This window comes from Oncorhynchus tshawytscha, linkage group LG20 (genome assembly GCF_018296145.1).
Source record: "Oncorhynchus tshawytscha isolate Ot180627B linkage group LG20, Otsh_v2.0, whole genome shotgun sequence".
Taxonomy (NCBI): domain Eukaryota; kingdom Metazoa; phylum Chordata; class Actinopteri; order Salmoniformes; family Salmonidae; genus Oncorhynchus; species Oncorhynchus tshawytscha.
In genome coordinates, this window is record NC_056448.1 from 18,575,696 (window position 1) to 18,595,764 (window position 20,069).

A 20,069-nucleotide genomic window follows, 5' to 3' on the forward strand; every position below is an offset into this window, starting at 1 on the left:
AGACAGAAAGGGAGGGACAGGCGGAGACAGAATAGAAGAGAGAATGAGTGACAGAGAGAAGATGGAGATGGGGAAGACTGACAGTGTAGCAGAGAGATACTGGGAGAAGGGTGGGGTGGGTAGATGGGGAAGGAGAGAGTGACAGAGAGAGGGAGAGAAGGAACATAGGGGGGAGAGAGAGAGAGCGCGCAGAAGAGAGAGCGAGAGAGTACTTGGCCATGACTTTGAACACTGCGGTTTTTCCTGCTCTCCTCTCCTGCCAAACTCCCTTGGAGCCGTGGGTCTAAAAAAGCCAACATGGCTGCCATGTGCTGCCAAAGGACACAAAGAGGACTGCGACTGTACCATCATGAACCAGTCCCCTGGCCAGCTGCCTCCCTCATGATCCCCAAGAAAAGAAATGGCAAAGAAAATGATAGGTTCTGTTCAGTCCTGGCCAGTAATTATGTAATCGAGGACTTCCGTGTAATTTCCTGGTTTCAAAAGGAACTATGACTGTGACACTCTGCCTGAGGGAGTGAACAGGTTTGACTCACATGCACATCTGTCCAGGACAGGTCTTGAATTCAACAGATCTTTAAAAAGACTAATGTCCCACTGTATTTTACCACCGGCAGTGGTTGATTCCTACATATCTGTGAGTTGTATTATGAGTGGAGAGAATTGTAAAAGCTTAGAATGCTTACAACGACCTGACAATATAGAGGTCTGTATCTGACCTCAAAAATCAAGCTATTAATAACACAAGAATAGTCTCTTTTGTATCGTAAACAAACTGCTGACGCAGAGGAAATATGTGGGCTTGCGACATACAGTACCGTTTCTAGAAAAGGTGTAAAATATGCTTACTACCTAAGTAAATACCTCTCCTTCAATGGAAGGTAAAAGCCTAAGGAAGGGAAGTTAAGATAGTCTCCGGACCTTGACACTCAAATTAGGTTGAATCCATCTTTTAAACGCTGAGCCGGAGGACACGGGCCCCCAAGGATGCGCCGGTGTGTGCATAGCAAATCCTTTCAAGGAGCCTCGCATTGAAACAGCAATGCAATGCATTTGTCCAATTAGTCGGCAAAATGGACAGATTTCATTAGAGGAAAGAGGATGAGGAGAGAGAGGAACGAGCGCTCTGAGCTGAGCTGGAGTGATTCTTCTGCTGCGTCTGGATCTCCTTTCTCAAGGCAAACAGAATCCGTGAGGTTGGTTAGCAGGACTGGTCCGCCTGACTGTTTTCGCTTGATGCATCTCACAGTCTAATTGGGTCTTTCTATAAATAAATGGGGCCAATGGGAGAGATTGGGATCAACATTTTAAAATGGTTTGAAACAAAAATAAGGATTTTCATGCAGTTCCATATGTGTACTTAAAAGAAATTGACCCATAACTTCACCTATACAACATCATAGGCCTAGGATTACACATCCTTTAATCAGGATTCATACAGACATTGGCAAATCAAATTCAAGGACTTTCAGGGGCCTTTTCCAAGCACTTAACTGTAATTTTCAAAGACCCCAATGTCATACAATTGTATAATTTATATAATTGTACATATAGGGCCTAATATAGAACCCCCCATCTCCCAAAAAGCTTTTTTAGGCCTAACCAATGCATTGATATTGAAATTATTATTGCATTCTAAAATGTGTGAGAATAATGTGGACATTGCCTGACTAAATAGATTGGATGCATACATGGCGATTTTTCTGTAGCCTATGTGGCCAACGCAGGCACACATAATAAAACCATGACTTGCTGTAGCATTAATCTCACCATTTGAATCTCACCATTGCTGTTTTTATAATGAGAAAGACACCAAAAACCAGGTTCCTTTTTTAATGGAAGGATTTGTATGTATGGCCAAGTTGAAGCCAACATTAATGTTGTCCTCATAATAACCACATGGTTTTACTGCAACAGAGTAGCGCAACACCCTTCATATGAAGCGTTTTTATAATGAGAAAGTGATGTTGTTGTCCTCATAATAACCACATGGTTTTACTGCAACAGAGTAGCACAACACCCTTTGGAAACAAATGAAAGTGGTCACATCTCTCACAAAAACGGATCAAAACTGAAAACAACCGATACATTTAAGGGTGTAGGAGAATTTATAAATTGGCTACAATAATTACAATAACTTTTTAAGCACCAAAATTGAGGAAATGTCAGATTTTCAAGCAAGCCTATTCCAGTACTTGAATTTCTGAGCTCCAAATTCTAGTAGGCTACTTCAAGCCCCTTGTATTGTTTACAATTGCAGGTCTAACATGGAATACTAAAAGTATTTGTTGTTATATTTCATTACCAGATCATATTGTGAATAAGCTAGCTAGGGCATTCCGGCTCTTTCCAGTGAGCAGGCCCGTTTGGCTCAGCTCACCAAAAAGAGCTGGCTCTTTTGAATCCCAAACGGCTCTTTAAAAAAATATGTGTTTTGTATTTTTTCAAGTCAAACAGTTTGCGATAGTTTGACTATGATTGGTGTTAAAACGATTCTAATTTAATTATTAAATAAAATCCTACTCTACCTTAGCCACAATGTATTTAAAAATGCATTGGTTTGTTATGAAAAAGAATGCTATTAGACATTACATTTAAAGTACAACTTTTTAATGTATATAAACAAGTGCATATAAATCTAACCATTCAAAACGAATACAATCTGAACAGCATAATAGAATATCGCACCATATCAAAGAAAAATAAATAACAATGTGCACAACTGCAGCATCCCACTTAAAACATTAAACTGGTCCCTCTTTTCTCTCTCTTCTTTAATGCCATGTTATAACCAGCAGCACACAGCAATGCTGACCATATTTTGCTTTTATGAGAGATTTGCATTCAGAAATGCAAGCTGCCTCACTTTCGAAGGGCTTATGCGGTTTCTTCTCTCAGTAATTATTTGTCCCGTTTTCGAGAAGACCCTCTCAGAGGGAACGGATGTGCCCACTATGCAGTCTCCCTGTCATGACTTTAGTAAGCCGTGGGTAGACAGAGGCCTTGTTCTTCCACCAGCTCAGAGGATCTACTCCTCCAAATAGGATCGGACCTCCATTATGGCATCTGCTGAGGGATTCCTTTGTGCTGCATCCCCAGTTGCTCTCTCGTCAAACAGCATCCAAACATCAGACTTTTGTGGCACTACTGCTGGTGTTTCTGCTCCATCTGCTCCCTCTTCTTCCTGTTGCCCTGGTGCCTGAGCCAGCTGACTGTTGGGAGTGTCCGTCCCTGCTGCTGAGGTTAATCTTTAAAGAGCCTCATCAATCGCTCTGGCATCACTGAAGGCTAACTTCTTAAACCTGGGGTCAAGTGCAGCGGTTTCTAATAGCACGTGGTTATATTCCATTCTGTGAAACTTTCTGTCCATTGATGAACATAGGGTGTCCATCAACTCTGTCACATGTCCTGTGGTTACATTTGCTTCTCTCTAGCGGCTGGCTGTGATTCGCTGCAGACCCTTACACAGGAGTATCATTTTTGAGGCTGTCGCATAGCTGAAAAGAGAGAACAGTAACTTATTAGTTCAGGTTCGTGTTGTGTCAACTGATTCTCATCTACTGCTCAAATACATATATAATACTGGATTAAGTAATGATGTTGTAATAACTGCCTACTGTACCTCTCTCCACTGATCTCCACAGTGACCTGCTCAAAGGGTTCCAGGACTCTGCACACCTCCTCCACCACCTCCCATTCCTCTTGGGTCAGAGCATCAACAGGTGCATTGACAATGGCCAGGGTAGAGATGATGGCATCCTTGGACTCAAGAAACCACTTCAACAAATAAAATGTTGAATTCCACCTTGTAGTGCAGTCTTGTTAAGGCCTCAGCTCAGGCATCCCCATCTGGCTTTGTGTCGACTTTAGTTTTCAGCACCTACTGTGATCCTGTGTAAGTATTCCACAACTGCTTTCACTTTGTCCACAGTGGGCTTCATCACCTTCAGAGCATCTCTTACAACCAGGTTGATTGTGTGGGAAAGACATGGATGATGGGTCCATATTAACATTTTCATGGCTTTGGTTATGTTATCTGCATTGTCGCTAACACAACAGACCACTTTTCCATCTACTTGCCATTCTCTGGTCACTCAACAGTTCCTCTGCCAAGTTCTCTGAAGTGTGTCTGTCACTGAACTCAAAGCAGTCAGCTAGACATCGTAAAATCTTCAATGAAGTGACATGTAACTGACATGTAAGAAGTGGTTCCCCTTGATGTCCTGAAGTCAGTGGTAAGGCAAACTGCAGTGCTTTTTGGACTCTTTCCCGCACTGAAGCCTGTGTGCTCTCGTGCAGTTGTGGAATAAATGATTTTGAAAGGGTTTTCATGCTTAGAATAAGGTACATTGGAATTAGACTATTGCTATAATTTGTAAAAACCTCTGTCCTCCACGATCGGAAATGGCTGGAAATCGGTGGCAATAATTTTAGCTAATGCAATATCAATTTAGCCTTGTTGTGCTACAGACATAGGCTTTGGCATACACTGGTCCATAGAAGACTGCGTTACTGTGGGTCGCGGAGTAGGCCTACTTGACTGAGTGGATACCTGGCTCCACCACTATCACTAGCAGGCCCGCTAGTTTCTCGAAGCTCCGCTACAGCTACTAGCTTCACAGTTGGGTGCACAGTTCGCATATGCCGGTGTAGGTTGTGCATAGAACCGGCTTTATATGAGATTTAGTTTTGGCAAATTCTACACTGTGCTCTAACATTGTGTACATTATTAAAATGCATCCAAATGTTACTGTGCTTCTAACTCATTTTCCAGCTGTTGTTATCACAGCTGTCCTTCCTCTCTCTCCTCGGCTGCTAAGTGTGTGACTGAGTGAGTTGGCTCGGCCATCCCTCACACACCTTTGGTTCATTGGTTGACACTGCGTGTCTGATTGACAGGAACAACAGGTGAGGCTGTTAGTCTGAGCAGACAGTCAGAACGAATGTGTGTGCGCTTGAGCATTTAGGCCTGTATTATTTTATTTCTTTTTTCGTTCTTTGAATTACTTAATTCTATTACTTAATTCATTTAAATCTTTTGATTATTCATATCTTAATTTAAATATTTGTATAAATAGATTCGGCTCCTCTAATATGCGAGCAGGCTCACAACGTTCACCTACAAGAGCCGGCTCTTAGAGTCGTTCACGAATGACCCATTACTAGAATAAGCCCACTAGGCTATGTCATTTGTTGTCATTATATTCCGAATAATTAATAGGAATAGAGTGTTGCGCGATAGTCTATCCTACACAATTGCGCACAGTAGACTCAGTGTCCAATTCAAAGCACAAAAACATATGAAGACATGAATTCATTTGCGTGAAGCGTTCTCTGTTCAATCTAACGGGCCTGCTGTAAATCAAGCAGACAACAGATGTTCAACATCAATTCTCTAGGGATATTATACTGAACAAAAATATGAACACAAAAAGATTTTAACAAGTTACAGTTCATATAAGGATATCAGTCAATTTAAATGAACTAATTAGGCCCTAATCTATGGATTTCACATGACTGGGCAGGGTTGGGCCTGGGAAGGCATAGGCCAACCCACTTGCCAGCCAGGCCCAGCCAATCAGAATGAGTTTTTCTCCACAAAAGGGCTTCATTAAAGACAGAAATACTTTTCAGCAAACACTGAGGCAGCTTATGGTAGAGATATTAACATTAAATTCTCTGGCAATAGCTCTGGTGGACATTCCTGCAGTCAGCATGCCAATTGCACACTCCCTCAAAACTTGAGATATCTGTGGCACTGTGTGACAAAACTGCACATTTTAAAGTGGCCTTTTATTGTCCCCAGCATAAGTTGCACCTGTGTAATGACCATGCTGTTTAATCAGATTCTTGATATGCCACACCTGTCAGGTGGATGGATTATCTTAGCAAATGAGAAATCCTCACTAACAGAGATATAAACAAATTTGTGCACAACAAATACGCTTTTGTGCGTATGGAAATCTGGGATTTTTAATTTCAGCCCATGAAACATGGGACTAACACTTTACATGTTGCATCTATATTTTTCTTCAGTGTAGATCCAACGTGGATCCAGGCACAACTATATTCACTGGTGTGCATCGCATGCACTATCACGACAGCTGTTCGTCACTTGACTGTCATTCGGAAAATTCCTTCCGGGATCAGAAGATGTGTGAAAATATCATGGCGTAACCAATCAGCTGGACACCAAATGCACATCCAACAAGTATTATGTATAATTATTAAAGAATCACATTAATGACAGTATCGATTTAGGTTAAGTATGTGACTCTTTCGGTTAGAAGCATTCAATTTTGCAATGCATACATTATTTTGTATTTGTGTGCCCATGAAAACATGTTATGGGGTGAAAACTAAGGAGACACGAAATGTTAAGTAGTTACACTACATGTCTGAACCCTCTATACAAAAACACTGTCTGACAGCTAGATATGGAATTCTTACAGGGTTCAAGCGATGTCTAATTTAACAGACTAATGCTTAATATATGATATAAATTACAATTTACATGGCCATACATTTTACATTTGAGTTATTTAGCAGATGCACTTATCCAGAGCGACTTACAGTTAGTGCATTCATCTTAAGATGGCTAGGTGGGACAGCCACATATCACAGGAATAGAATAGAAAATCTCAATAACGTAGCTATCAGTCGAGTCAGAGCTAGGAAGAGGGGTTGGGGGAAGAGGATTATTTAAGATACTTTTTGAAGAGGTAGTATTTCAGATGCTTTCAGAAGACGGGCAGGAACTCTGCTGTCCTTCAGAGGGAAGCTGGTTCCACCATAGGGGTGCCAGGACAGAGAAGAGCTTGGACTGAGCTAGGTGGGAGCTGCCCTCCTGTAGGGGTGGAAGGGCCGAGAGACTTGAAGTAGCAGAACGGAGTGCTCGGTTGGGGTGTAGGGTTTGAACATAGGCTGAAGGTAGGGAGGGGCAGTTCCTCTAGCTGTTCCGTAAGCACCATGGTCTTGTAGTGGATGCAAGCATCGACTGGAAGCCAGTGGAGTGTGTGGAGGAGCGGGGTGACATGAGAACTTGCAGGGGTTTGATGGCACAAGCAGGGAGCCCAGACAAAAGCGAGTTGCAGTAGTCCAGATGGGAGAGGACAAGTGCCTGGATTAGGATCTGCGCCGCTTCCTGTGTGGGATAGGGCCATATTCTACGGATGTTGTAGCGCACAAACCTGCAGGAGCAGACTCTAGTAAAGATGAGGTCAAGCGTATTGCCTACCTTGTAAGTTGTTGGGGATTGGGTAAGGGTGAAGTCAAGAGAGACAAGTGGGGGGGGGAAGAGAGAATTGGAAATAAATGAGTTGAAGGCACACGTTGGGAGGTTGAAATTGCCAAGTACAAAGAGCGGGGAGCAATCATCAGGAAATTAGCTTATCAAGGTGTCAAGCACACTGAGGAACTCTCCAAGGGCATCTGGTGGGCAATAGATGACAATAATGTTAAGCTTGAGTGGACAAGTGACAGCATGAAATTCAAATGAGGAGATGGGGTGATCCATGTCTCTCGGTCAGGGCCAAAAGGGCAAGGGACTGAAGGGCAGCATAGGCTGAGATGAACTCAGACGTTCTTACCCAATATCGGCAGTTCCAAACGCTGCCAGAGATCAGGAATTCCACATGAGTTGTGCGCACAGGCTACACTAAACTAGAAGGGTTGCAGCCAAGGGGTGGAGAGCGTCTGTGAATAGTACAGGTGCAAACAGGTATAGAAAACACACACTCAGTTGATAAAGCTACAAAAGATCAAAATGACTAGGCAAGATTCTAGGTAAGATTCTCAAGTGAGAGAGTGGTGTGGAGCATTCCTCTCTTTCCTTCCTCGAACAACTCGGTAGAACCGTCTTTGTTTTGGCAACGGTCTTTGTTTTGCGACAAAACCACCACAACCGCCGCTTACAGCCGCAGCTGGGAAACTGAAGAACTAACACTAATTGCTTAGCAGAGGTGGAAAGCACACCTTCCTGTACTAACTGCTGACTGCCTAGGAAAGGTGAAACCACTTCCCCTCCAATACAGCCACTGATTACCAAAACAACTCACAAATTGCCCTGCATCTTGATCCTGGTTGATGTGTCAACAACTATCTGCAAATTGTGAGCAGTCAGCAGTTCACACACCAAGTAGGTCACTGGGAAGACAGGCAGCACTTAAAGTTGATGGCCCTAGATAGCAAAAATACAGTACTAGACCACAACAGATAAAGACAAAAAAATTATACTTATCACTCCATCAAGACACCAACCATGATAAAGGTTTAAACATAGATGTTAAATCAACTCGTTAATTGTATCGAATATAGCTATGATCCTCCTTATATCTTAAACTAATGACATGACTTATCAACAGCTGTAACAAGCTGTCCAGTGTAGGAAATCCTCACTGCTACCCTAGTTTATAGAAAGACCCAATTGCATTACCGCCTTAACCAGCTTCAGCAAGCCTTAGGAGGACACCAGATTTGATTATGTGTCTAAAAGTGCTCTAAGTATTAATTTGGAGGCCCGTCCTAACCGGGGAACCATTGTTTGGTTCAGACAGCAGGTCTCAGTTTGCAGCTGGAGAATTCAAAGGGTTCATTCTTGTAGAAGTGTGGATAAATACATGTGTCTGACCGCTCCTGCCCAGTAATGTCTTCTTCTCCTTCAGACGTCCCTGAATAAACATGTTGTAATTAGAGACGGAAGCCCGCGTATGTCGGTGCAGTGGCCTAGCGACAACGCATCAGAGATCATGTGTATATATTAACCCCTCGCCGCTCTCCGCAGATCATTCAATCCAACAATGTAATTATGGTGCGCCATTTCCATTTTAGAGCCTCTTTGTAGAGATTTCTTTGATTCAGTCTGATTCAGGTCTTCGTTCTCTGCCTAGAACTGGTTCACACTAGGACACATTTACTGGAGATTTGGCAACAGGCTCAAGTTCACGCCACTATTTTGGGAGCCAACAAAAACATGAAACATAGAAAGAAAACTGAGAAACATGCATTGCTAATTTGATCCACTTCTTTTTTCCTCCCACCTCACTAGATACAAGGTACTATGTATCACTATGTATTTTCTGTTATGGGCTAGAGGCAATCAAAATGTTATTAAACCTGCCTTGGTAATAAGCAACATTGCATCCCAGTTTATCAGCCACCAACACAGTCACATAGAAAGGTTCATAGGTCCACAGCTCTATTGTGTCGCTCCAGACAAAATGACCAAATGAAAAATAAATCAACGGGACACAGCTGACTGACCCGTCGTCTCAGGCGATCGCGTTCCTCCCGGATGGCGTTCATGGTGGCCTTGGTGCGGTTCAGGTCCTCCTCCTTGGAGCACAGCATGGCTGTTAAGCTCTCGTTCTCTTCCCTCAGGCCTGCCAGCTCCTTCTCCCAGCGCACCCGCTCCTCCGACAGGCTGGGGTAGAAGTCCCGGCCCAGGGCCCCTTCGATCTCCTCCACCGTCTGGGGAAAGGAGGAAAGGACAGAGGGGGAATGTTGTTTCATGGCACACCTTTTTACAGAGCAGTATGTATAGTGTTGAGATTGCTATTACATGGTCACAATTCTAGTAACCAAATGTGAATGACTCTGGTTTCTCTGGGACTCAATGAAAATGGCATCAAAAAGAAGAACCTTTAGGTACCTTGAAGTAGTCCCAAGAAAGAGAAGAAAATGATGAGAAAAATGAATGAAAAAAATGTAAACAAAGAACAGAGACAAAACAAAAGTGAGACAGACAAAACAAGAATACAAACACGTCAGGCACATCCATTTTCACACAGGATTTTCCCCTGTCAGTTCACCAATTTCATGTTCATAATTTGTGGGTAGTGTAGCCCTACACCATGTGTCTCAATTTACACGAGTAGAACAAGCATCCTAGACTATGATGTATGTACATGTGCCTTTTTCCTATTTTTATCCAGTGGAACAAACCCCTGATCTCCCAAAGTGCCCATATTTCAGAGTGTATAACTGTATGTGTGTGCGCATGTGTGTGCGTGAGTGAGTGTGAGATATGGCAGAGGGATGGAGTCTATGAACATGTCTGCCTCTACAGATCCTCATCTCTGGTGAGTGATTCATAGGTGTGTAGACAGGCCTGAGTCCTGCCTTCATCTGTCCTCCACCACGGAGCGTCAATCTCGCTTATCCCTCCATCCAGCTAGCCCTCTCATCCCTCCATCTCCCTCTCAGCTGACACACACACAGCCAGAGAGACAGAAATAGACAGACAAAGAGACACAGAGACAGAAGGAGGGGCCTCGCTGGTGGTGCAGTGGTCTAGAGCTAGCTGTGCCACCAGAGACTCTGGGTTCGCGCCCAGGCTCTGTCGCAGCCGGCCGCGACTGGAAGGTCCATGGGGCGACGCACAATTGGCCTAGCGTCGTCCGGGTTAGGGAGGGCTTGGCTGGTAGGGATATCCTTGTCTCATCGCGCGGGTTAGGGAGATTGAGTGCTAGGCTGGTCTGGGATCTACAGTCAATGAGACTTGGGATTTCATTCTCATTCCCTTCCTCATACTCATATTCCCTCTATCTCTCTCTCTGTTTTTTTTTGTTTGAATTTGACCCCCTTTTCTCCCCAATTTCGTGGTATCCAATTGTTAGTAGTTACTATCTTGTCTCATCGCTACAACTCCCATACGGGCTCGGGAGAGACGAAGGTCGAAAGCCATGCGTCCTCCCAGCATGGTTAAGATAAGCCCCAGTGATACTGATGGGTGGTACTGTATAGAATATTCTCTATTTCTGTGGCCTAGTATTGGCTTGAACTTATACATTGTTTACAGTAGTAGTACACAGTTCTTTTCTAACGAAGAACATCTGAAATCTGTAACATATTTGAAAATGCACTGAAATACCCCCAATTAGCAGAGTGTGGTCCAATATGTCCTGAATTCACTCTGATGAATAATTTTAAAACGCTCAAACACTTTACATATGTATTTTACACTCTCTTGTTAAACTTCAGACTTCATGGTAGCGGATTCTGGTGGGTTTAAGAAGGCATGGTGTCTATGGGCTCTATATAATATAAAGTACATCACCTTTCTCTCTGTATGAGGTATGGATCGGCTTTATCAACCGCATCGAAACTGTTTTAGAAGCCCAACTACCACTATGGAACATCGAGTAACTTAACCTTGTCTGTGCCAAATGAACACCCAATATCTATTAATAGGCTTAGTACATGGTAATGGATTGGGCCCACATTCACGGGATACCATGGCCCAATCCAAAACCCATCCCTAGACCCTTGGCTGACTCTCCTCGCAAATCTGAAAGGACTGGATAGGTCGGTGTAGGAAAAATGGTATCCGATCCACCTCTCATACTCATTGGACAATAATTGTTTTTATCAAATGACATACATTCCGTTATTTTAGATGTGTTTTTGTGAGGGTGACACCATTAGGACAACTCAGTCTAGAGATAACTCCAGGGATCGGTTTGGGATTAAGCCTCAACTGGAAATGTGAAGGCGTCCATTTTTCTTCCCACAAAAGGTAATTGGATTAGGATTAAGTGAGGTCAGATTCATAATGGAAAAAGCCAGCTCGATATCCTCTCTTTCAAGCACAAGGAGAAAGCTCTTGTCCTCATCCTAATCGATTAGCACTGGTTGTGTCCACTGTGACCAGCCAACAAAAGGGAGAGAAATTAAATACAAGAACAGTGTTCAATGACTTCTTTCACATCACGTTTTAGGATTTAGGATTTAGTTTTGGAATCACAAACTGAATTTGATAGCCAAGTTCAATTTGTTTGTTAAAAAATGTAGATACACTACATGGCCAAAAGTATGTGGACACCTGCTCGTCGAACATCTCATTCCAAAATCATGGGCATTAATATGGAGTTGGTACCCTCTTTGCTGCTATAACAGCCTCCACTCTTCTTGGAAGGCTTTCCACTAGATGTTGTAACATTGCTGCAGGGACTTGCTTCCATTCAGCCACAAGAGCATTAGTGAGGTCGGGCACGGATGTTGCGCAATTAGGCCTGGATCACAGTCGACATTCCAATTCATCCCAAAGGTGTTCCGGGGGGTTGAGGTCAGGGCACTGTGCAGGCCAGTCAAGTTCTTCCACACCAGTCACAAAAAAACATTTATGTATGGACTTAACTTTGTGCATGGGGGCATTGTCATGCTGAAACAGGAAAAAGACCTTCCCCAAACTGTTGCCACAAAGTTGGAAGCTCAGAACCGTCTAGAATGTCATTGTATGCTATAGCGAACAGTTATTGTGCTAACGCGTTGCAACCGAGGACAGACGATTTTTATGCGATACGCTCTTCAGCACTCAACGGTCCCATTCTGTGAGCTTGTGTGGCCTACCACTTCGCAGCTGAGCCGTTGTTGCTCCTATACATTTCCACTTCACAATAACAGCACTTACAGTTGACTGGGGCAGTTTTAGCAGGGCAGAAATTTGACGAACTGACTTGTTGGAAATGTGGCATCCTACTGTATGACGGTGCCACGTTGAAAGTCACTGAGCTCTTCTGTATGGGCCATTCTACTGCCAATGTTTCCCTATGGAGATTGCAGGGCTGTGCACTCAATTTTATACACCTGTCAGCAACAGGTTTAGCTGAAATAGCCAAATCTGCTAATGTGAAGGGGTGTGTACATACTTTTAGTTTGTTTAGCTATCTATTGCTGGCTATCTATTACTTGGCTAAATAAAGCCAAGTAAATCCATTATCCCACATTACAGTGGGCTGTGACTGTCACTAAAGGAATGCCAGTGATGGTGATTGTCTGTCAAGCCTTTAGTAGTCTTAACACCAAGGACATATTTCCATTGAGCCGTCAGCTCATATTCAGTGAAATCACTAGGTGTATGAGGCAAGGAGCTCCCTTCAGACTATCGCTTGCTCTCTCTACGTCCTTCACTCTGCCTCTCTCACCCCCCCCTCCCCTCATCTTTCAGTGTGTATGTGTGTGTGTTGTATAATAATTTTGCGAGGAAACCAATAGCTAGCAGACTGAATTCCCATCAGGACTGCTGGCACTCACATCGCTGCGAAGACGACAACTAGGCAGACAGGGTTCCATTACCAGAGTTGAAGCAGCACCGTGGGGACCACCATCACGCCCCCATCAGTCAGACATTAGGCTGACATCAGTCTGACTCACACAGGCCCCGGCCCCCAGGCTGAAACAGGCGGTTGGTTACTGCTGGGTCCAACCCAGGGTCACCCCAGGACCCCTACTGACTGATTACTGGAAGTGGCTCAGGTTTTCCAGCAGGACAGTTCAACATCATATGACAGTGTGTGTTATTATAACTAATCTCAGTCTCTTTTATTTACAGTGTCTGTGAATGCATTTGATAGGAGAGGTTTGCACACCAGTATTGGGTTCACCTATATTCATCTATCCTGCATGTTGTTTTTTTCTCACTCTGGCCACTCTTTATCATCCTTTACTGTTAACTCCCAATTAATTGTGTTTATAATGAGGAAGGAAATGGATTTTCTAGAACGGGTCTCAGTCTTCGCCGCAAGTCATTTCCTGGTGTCTTACCTTGATGGCGAGGTCACAGTGTTCGCTGGCGGTGGTCAGCTGCTCTATCTGGCGGTCCACCTCGGCCACAGACAGGCTGCATGTGCTCTTCTTTCTCCCACACAGAACGCTCTCCAGCCCCGTCAGAACCCGCTGCAGCTCCGAGTTCAGGTCACTGCAGTTGTCTACACGGAGAAAACACAGGGGTCAGATGTAACTGGTCTAGGAACAGATCAATGTTTACAAACAGAGTTGAGGTCACTGCAGTAGTCTACAACAAGGAAGCCCAGGGCCAGGGTCTAATAAACTGATCTGGTATCAGATGAATGAATGCCAGTGTGCCTGATACAGGGAGAAATAATAGGGCTAGAGCCAGATACACAGACCTAGGAGAAAATAGTTAAAATCTCAATGTGCAAAGAACAACACAACTACTGTAGTCTGCATGGGTAAGGTAACCTTGTTAGCATAGCAGCATAGTGATGATGTATTGTGTACTAGTTGGCAGGTAGCCTAGTGGTTAGAGCATTGGACTGGTAACTGAAAGGTTGTAAGATCGAATCCCCGAGCCGACAAGGTAAAAATCTGTTGTTCTGCCCCTAAACAAGGCAGTTAACCCAGTATTCCTAGGCCATCATTGAAAATAAGAATTTGTCCTAAACTGACTTGCCTAGTTTAATAAAGGTCAAATAAAAGAAAGAAAGAAAACTAGTGACATACTAATAACAGGCCATGTGCTTAATGGTTTAACTGAATACCCGAGGCTGACTGGAGGAATGCTGCAGGCTAGTAAAACACATCACACACATCTTCTGCTTAGAGCACAACACACACCACACAACTATCTGAGAGAAAGACAACAGTGATGAAGATACAAGCAGGACCACTCTTTTTTATGATATATTATGACAATATTGTCATTCCGTACATTAACCTACAGTTAAGACCTGTGGGAATCAAACCCACAACCCTGGGGTTGTAACTAGCTCCAACCAAAGCTTCATCATCACTTTCAGAGCTTCTGTTCCCTATTCACTATTCACTCTCAACTTCTTATCTCCAGAGGTAATCAAATGAGCTCATTGGAAACTCATTTCAATTAGCATATTAATACAATCCCTGCAAAGCAGCAAAGACATGCATGTCGATGGTTAGCATCCGCTTCCATATTGCATCCAAAATAATAATGAAGATGATGATGATTATTATTGTCCAAGACCAAACAGAGCCTGGGTACATTGTGTGGGAAATTAAAATGTGGAGAGTGGCGGATGTATTTCCCCAAGTGCCCCCCTTAAGTGCAGATTCTGCCAACAATGCAAATGCAATTAGCACAGTGCGAAGGAATGTGAAGATGAACAAAACTTGAATTTGTTTCCTAAACAATTTCCTGACTGGTGAAATCCTGTTCGTGTGGGGATAAGATTGCCACGGCTACAGCCAGGGACGAAGGACTGCGAAGATTGAAATATGTTTTTCTTCTAGCGCTCTGCTAAACGTTGAGGATGATGAATAAGAAAAACCGATGAAGCTCTTTACCATTGACAACTGATTGCTGGGTGCTCTCAGCACCACTGATAGAGGGGACTATTAATAGCATCTTGAAGGAACTGCCGTGCAGTGCAGTGTTGTTTGGGGGAAATGGTTCTGTTACAGACCCAACAGTGTGTTTGTGCACTCCCCCACAGTGGAAAATTGATTTAGCAGAGTGCTGAATCAATTGTACATTGTGGGAGAGTGCACAAACACACACATACACACACACTCACTCTGTCAGAGACACACATGTACACACACACACATAACTGCTCCTGTAGAAGCCTATAAATGTGTATTGTGTGCCATCAACCCTATAGCCACTGGTTTGTAACAGGCCATCCATCAAGGGAGGACATACACAGATAGGGAACAGTTTCTCTATGGGAGAGATGATTCAAAATAACCACTGAGCAAAGCAGTTGATCAGTGAGAGTATATACACTACATGACCAAGAGTATGTGGACACCTGCTCGTCGAACATCTCATTGCAAAATCATGGTCATTTATATGGAGTTGGTCACCCCTTTGCTGCTATAACAGCCTCTACTCTTCTGGGAAGGCTTTCCACTAGATGTTGGAACATTGCTGCGGGGACTTGCTTTCATTCAGACACAAGAACATTAGCGAGGTCGGACACTGATGTTTGGCGATTAGCCCTGGCTCGCAGTCGGCGGTCCAACTCTTCCCTAAGTTGTTCGATAGAGTTGAGGTCAGGGCTCTGTGCAGGCCAGTCGAGTTCTTCCACAACGATCTCAACAAAAGATTTCTGTATCAACCTCTCTTTGTGAATAGGGGCATTGCCATGCTGAATCAGGACAGGGCCTTCCCCAAACTGTTGCCACAAAGTTGGAAGCACAGAATCATCTAGAATGTTATTGTATGCTGTAGCGTTAAGATTTCCCTTCACTGGAACTAAGGGGCCTAGCCCGAACCATGAAAAACAGCCCCAGACCATTATTCCTCCTCTGCCAAACTTTACAGTTGGCACTATGCATTGGGGCAGGTAGCGTTCTTCTGGCATCCTCCAAACCCTGATTCGTCAGTCGGACTGACAGATGGTGAAGCGTGATTCCTCACTCCAGAGTACTCGTTTCCACTGATCCAGAGTCCAATGGCGGCGATCTTTACACCACTCCAGCCGGCGCTTGGCATTGTGCATGGTGAACTTAGGCTTGTATGCGGCTGCTCGGCCATGGAAACCCATTTCATGAAGCTCCTGACGAACAGTTCTTGTGCTGACGTTGCTTCCAGAGACAGTTTGGAACTTGGTAGTGAGAGTTGCAACCGATGACAGACGATTTTTAGCACTTGGTGGTCCCATTCTTTGAGTTTGTGTGGCCTACCACTTCGCGGCTGAGCAGTTGTTGCTCCTAGTTGTTTCCACTTCACAAAAACAGCACTTACAGGTCACCGGGGTAGCTCTAGCATAGCTCTAGCAGGGGAGAAATTAAATTAACTGACTTGTTGGAAAGTCTGACTTGTACGACGGTGCCACATGGAAAGACACTGAGCTCTTCAGTAAGGCCATTCTGCTGCTAATGTTTGTCTACGGAGATTGCATGGCTGTGTGCTCAATTTTATACACCTGTCAGCAATGGGTGTGGCTGAAATAGCAGAATCCACTAATTTGAAGGGTTGTCCACATACTTTTGTATGTGCATTCATTCTACTGGTTGTGTAGAAGCCAATGGCTTGGGACTGTTGTGAATGTGTCCACTAAAACGGAGTATGAAGATATTTGGAGCAAGTCAAAAGAATGCAATCGGGTCTGGGTGAATTTCACTGCTCTTAAACAGAGTTTGCACTTAAGTAACGTGCCGTTATCAGGAGTTGATTGTACATGGGTTTAGCTTAACTTCTTATGGCTGCAGGGGCAGTATTGAGTAGCTTGGATGAAAGGTGCCCAGAGGTGCCCAGAGTAAACGGCCTGCTCCTCAGTCCCAGTTGCTAATATATGCATATTATTATTAGTATTGGATAGAAAACACTCTGAAGTTTCTAAAACTGTTTGAATGATGTCTGTGAGTATATCAGAACTCATATGGCAGGCAAAAACCTGAGAAGAAATCCAAACAGGAAGTGGGAAGATTTTTGAGGTTGGTCGATTTTCAACCCAGCCCCCATTGAATACACGGTGGGATATTGGTTATGTTGCACTTCCTAAGGCTTCCACTAGATGTCAACTGTCTTTAGAAACTTGAATGAGGCTTCTACTGTGATGTGGGGCCGGATGAAATGAAGTTTGAAATGTTTCTACGACCTGTAATATAACTTTTTGAAGTTTTCGTCCAACATTTGGCTGGACCTGCACGAGCGTTTGGATTAACAAAAGTATAATGGACATTATTGAACAAATCAAACATTTATTGTGGAACTAGGATTCCTGGGAGTACATTTTGATGAAGAGCATCAAAGGTAAGGGAATATTTATAATGTTATTTCTGATTTCTGTTGACTCCAGCATGGCGGATATTTTTTTTCCCCTGTGTGCCGTTCTCAGATTATTGCATGGTTTGCTTTTTCCGTAATGTTGTTTTGAAATCTGATACAGCAGTTGCACAAAGGAGAGGTATACCTATATTTCCATGTCTAACAATTGTATTTTCATCGACATTTATAATGAGTATTTCTGTAAAATGATGTGGCTCTCTGCAATATCACTGGATGTTTTTGGAACTAGTGAATGTAACTCGCCAATGCATAATGAGATTTTTTAAATATAAATATGAACTTCATCAAACAAAACATACATGTATTGTGTAACATGAAGTCCTATGAGTGTCATCTGATGAAGATCATCAAAGGTTAGTGATGAATTGTATCTCTATTTGTGCTTTTTGTGACTCCTCTCTTTGGCTGGAAAAATGGTTGTGTTTTTCTGTGTCGGTGGTGACCTAACATAATCGTTTGTGGTGCTTTCGCTGTAAAGCCTATTTGAAATCGGAAACTGTGGTGGGATTAACAACAAGATTACCTTTAAAACGGTATAAGATACATGTATGTTTGAGGAATTTTAATTATGGAGATTTCTGTTGTTTTGAATTTGGCACCCTGCACTTTCACTGGCTGTTGTCATATCGATCCCGTTAACGGTTTTAACTTGATATACAGTCAAGCAGGACAGGCACATTGGGTCCTTCCTTACCCATGTCGGCGGTCACCAGGGTGGAGTGGTTTTCAGGCAGTGAGACGGACGCCCCGTCCTGGTCCAGGCTGTGTCCGTCCTCATTGACCTCCTGCTGGCTGTGGCTGAGCTCCGAACGCAGCTCCGAAAACTCATCCTCCTCCCTGGGAGACAGAGGGTCACAAAGTTATGTCTGAGTTAGGTCCAACAGATATGACAGTAGCCTTGTTGCCAGATATGTTTGCGCTTGGATAACGCTGTCATGGCAAATGGCATCGGCTAAAGCATAAACAGATCTGGCAACAAGACGGGTATGACTCACACATATTTTCAAAAGAAGAAATTCTTACAAATTCAATTTTTTTACTTCAATGTTGTTTTCATGACCACACACACACACACACACACACACACACACACACACACACACACACACACACACACACACACACCAGATGATGGTGTACAGAATCTAGAAGAAGAAATTACAGATCTTTTTGTTTTGTAGGGTATGAGCTATTCATCTAATAATAGCAGACACAGTAACCATGCATTGTGTGAATCCTAAAAGCTTTGAATATAGTTAACATGGTTAATATCTGGAAAAAAATTACCTGAGAGAACCTTTAGATGTCTCTTTGACCCCTCTGAGATGCAGCCTATATACTGTAGGCTTAACATTAGTTCATCTGTAAAACGGCAATATACAGCCATTTCATGTGATTAGCTATGCATGATTAAATATGGAAATATATACCTCTCATACAGTATATACCGGTTGTGAGAATTTGTCCTTTTCAAATATGGAAATTTTCCATGTGAAATGCAAGCTGACTGACCCTATAGCGCACGTAGTATTCACAGAATACAGAAAGTATTCACACCCCTTGACTCTTTCCACATTTTGTTGTGTTACAGCTTGAATTGATTAAAATTCATTACAATTGAGATTGTGTCACTGGCCTACACACAATACCCCATAATGTCAACGTAGAATTATGTTTTTAGGAATGTTTACATATTAATAAAAATGCTGAAAAATCTGAAATGTCTCGAGTCAACAAGTATTCAACCCCTTTGTTATGGCAAGCCTAAATAAGTTAGAGTAAAAAATGTGGTTAACAAGTCACATAATAAGTTGCATGGACTAGTGGTTAAAATAATTTTTGAATGACTACCTCATCTCTGTACCCCACACATACCGAACTTAATTGACAGAGTGAAAACAAGGACGCCTGTACAGAATAAAAATACTCCAAAACATGCATCCTGTTTTAAACAAGGCAATAAAGTAATACTACAAACAAAAAGTGGAATATGACTTTTAGTCCTGAATACAAAGTTTTATATTTGGGGCAAATCCAATACAACACATTCCTGAGTACCACTCTCTGAGTACCATATTTTCAAGCATAGTGGTGGCTGCATCATGTTATAGGTATGCTTGTAATCATTAGGACTGAAAGGAATGGAGCTAAGCACAGGCAAAAACCTAGAGGGGAACCCGTTCCATCTGCTTTCCACCAGACACTGGGAGATTACTTCACCTTTCAGCAGGACAATGACCTAAAACACAAGGACAAATCTACACTGGAGATGCTTACGTTCCTAAGTGGCCGAGTTACAGCTTTGACTTCAATCTATGGCAAGACCTGAGAAAATGGTTGTCTAGCAATGATCAACAACCAATTTGACAGAGCTTAAATAATTGAAAAAAGAATAATGGGCAAATGTTGCACACTCCTGGTGTGGAAAACTCTTAGAGACTTACCAAGAAAGAATCACAGCTGTAAATCGCTGCCAAAAGGCGCTCCTACAAAGTACTGACTCAGAGGTTTTAATACCTACTGTATGTAAATTTGATATTTCACTTTCAATAAATTA

General features: G+C 43.0%; 1 protein-coding gene across 5 annotated transcripts in view; it reads right to left on the bottom strand.

Moving 5' to 3' along the window:
- The window catches only part of LOC112219349 (colorectal mutant cancer protein), a 119,053-nt gene that overhangs the window by 34,968 nt on the left and 64,016 nt on the right, over positions 1-20,069 (bottom strand). For all 5 annotated transcript variants that reach the window (XM_024380513.2, XM_024380512.2, XM_024380514.2 and 2 more), the window contains 3 exons: positions 18,207-18,349; positions 13,543-13,706; positions 9,262-9,468 (listed from right to left, as the gene is read on the bottom strand). In XM_024380513.2, coding sequence (XP_024236281.1) covers positions 9,262-9,468; positions 13,543-13,706; positions 18,207-18,349 — 514 coding nt within the window. The remainder of the gene's footprint in view (positions 1-9,261; positions 9,469-13,542; positions 13,707-18,206; positions 18,350-20,069) is intronic.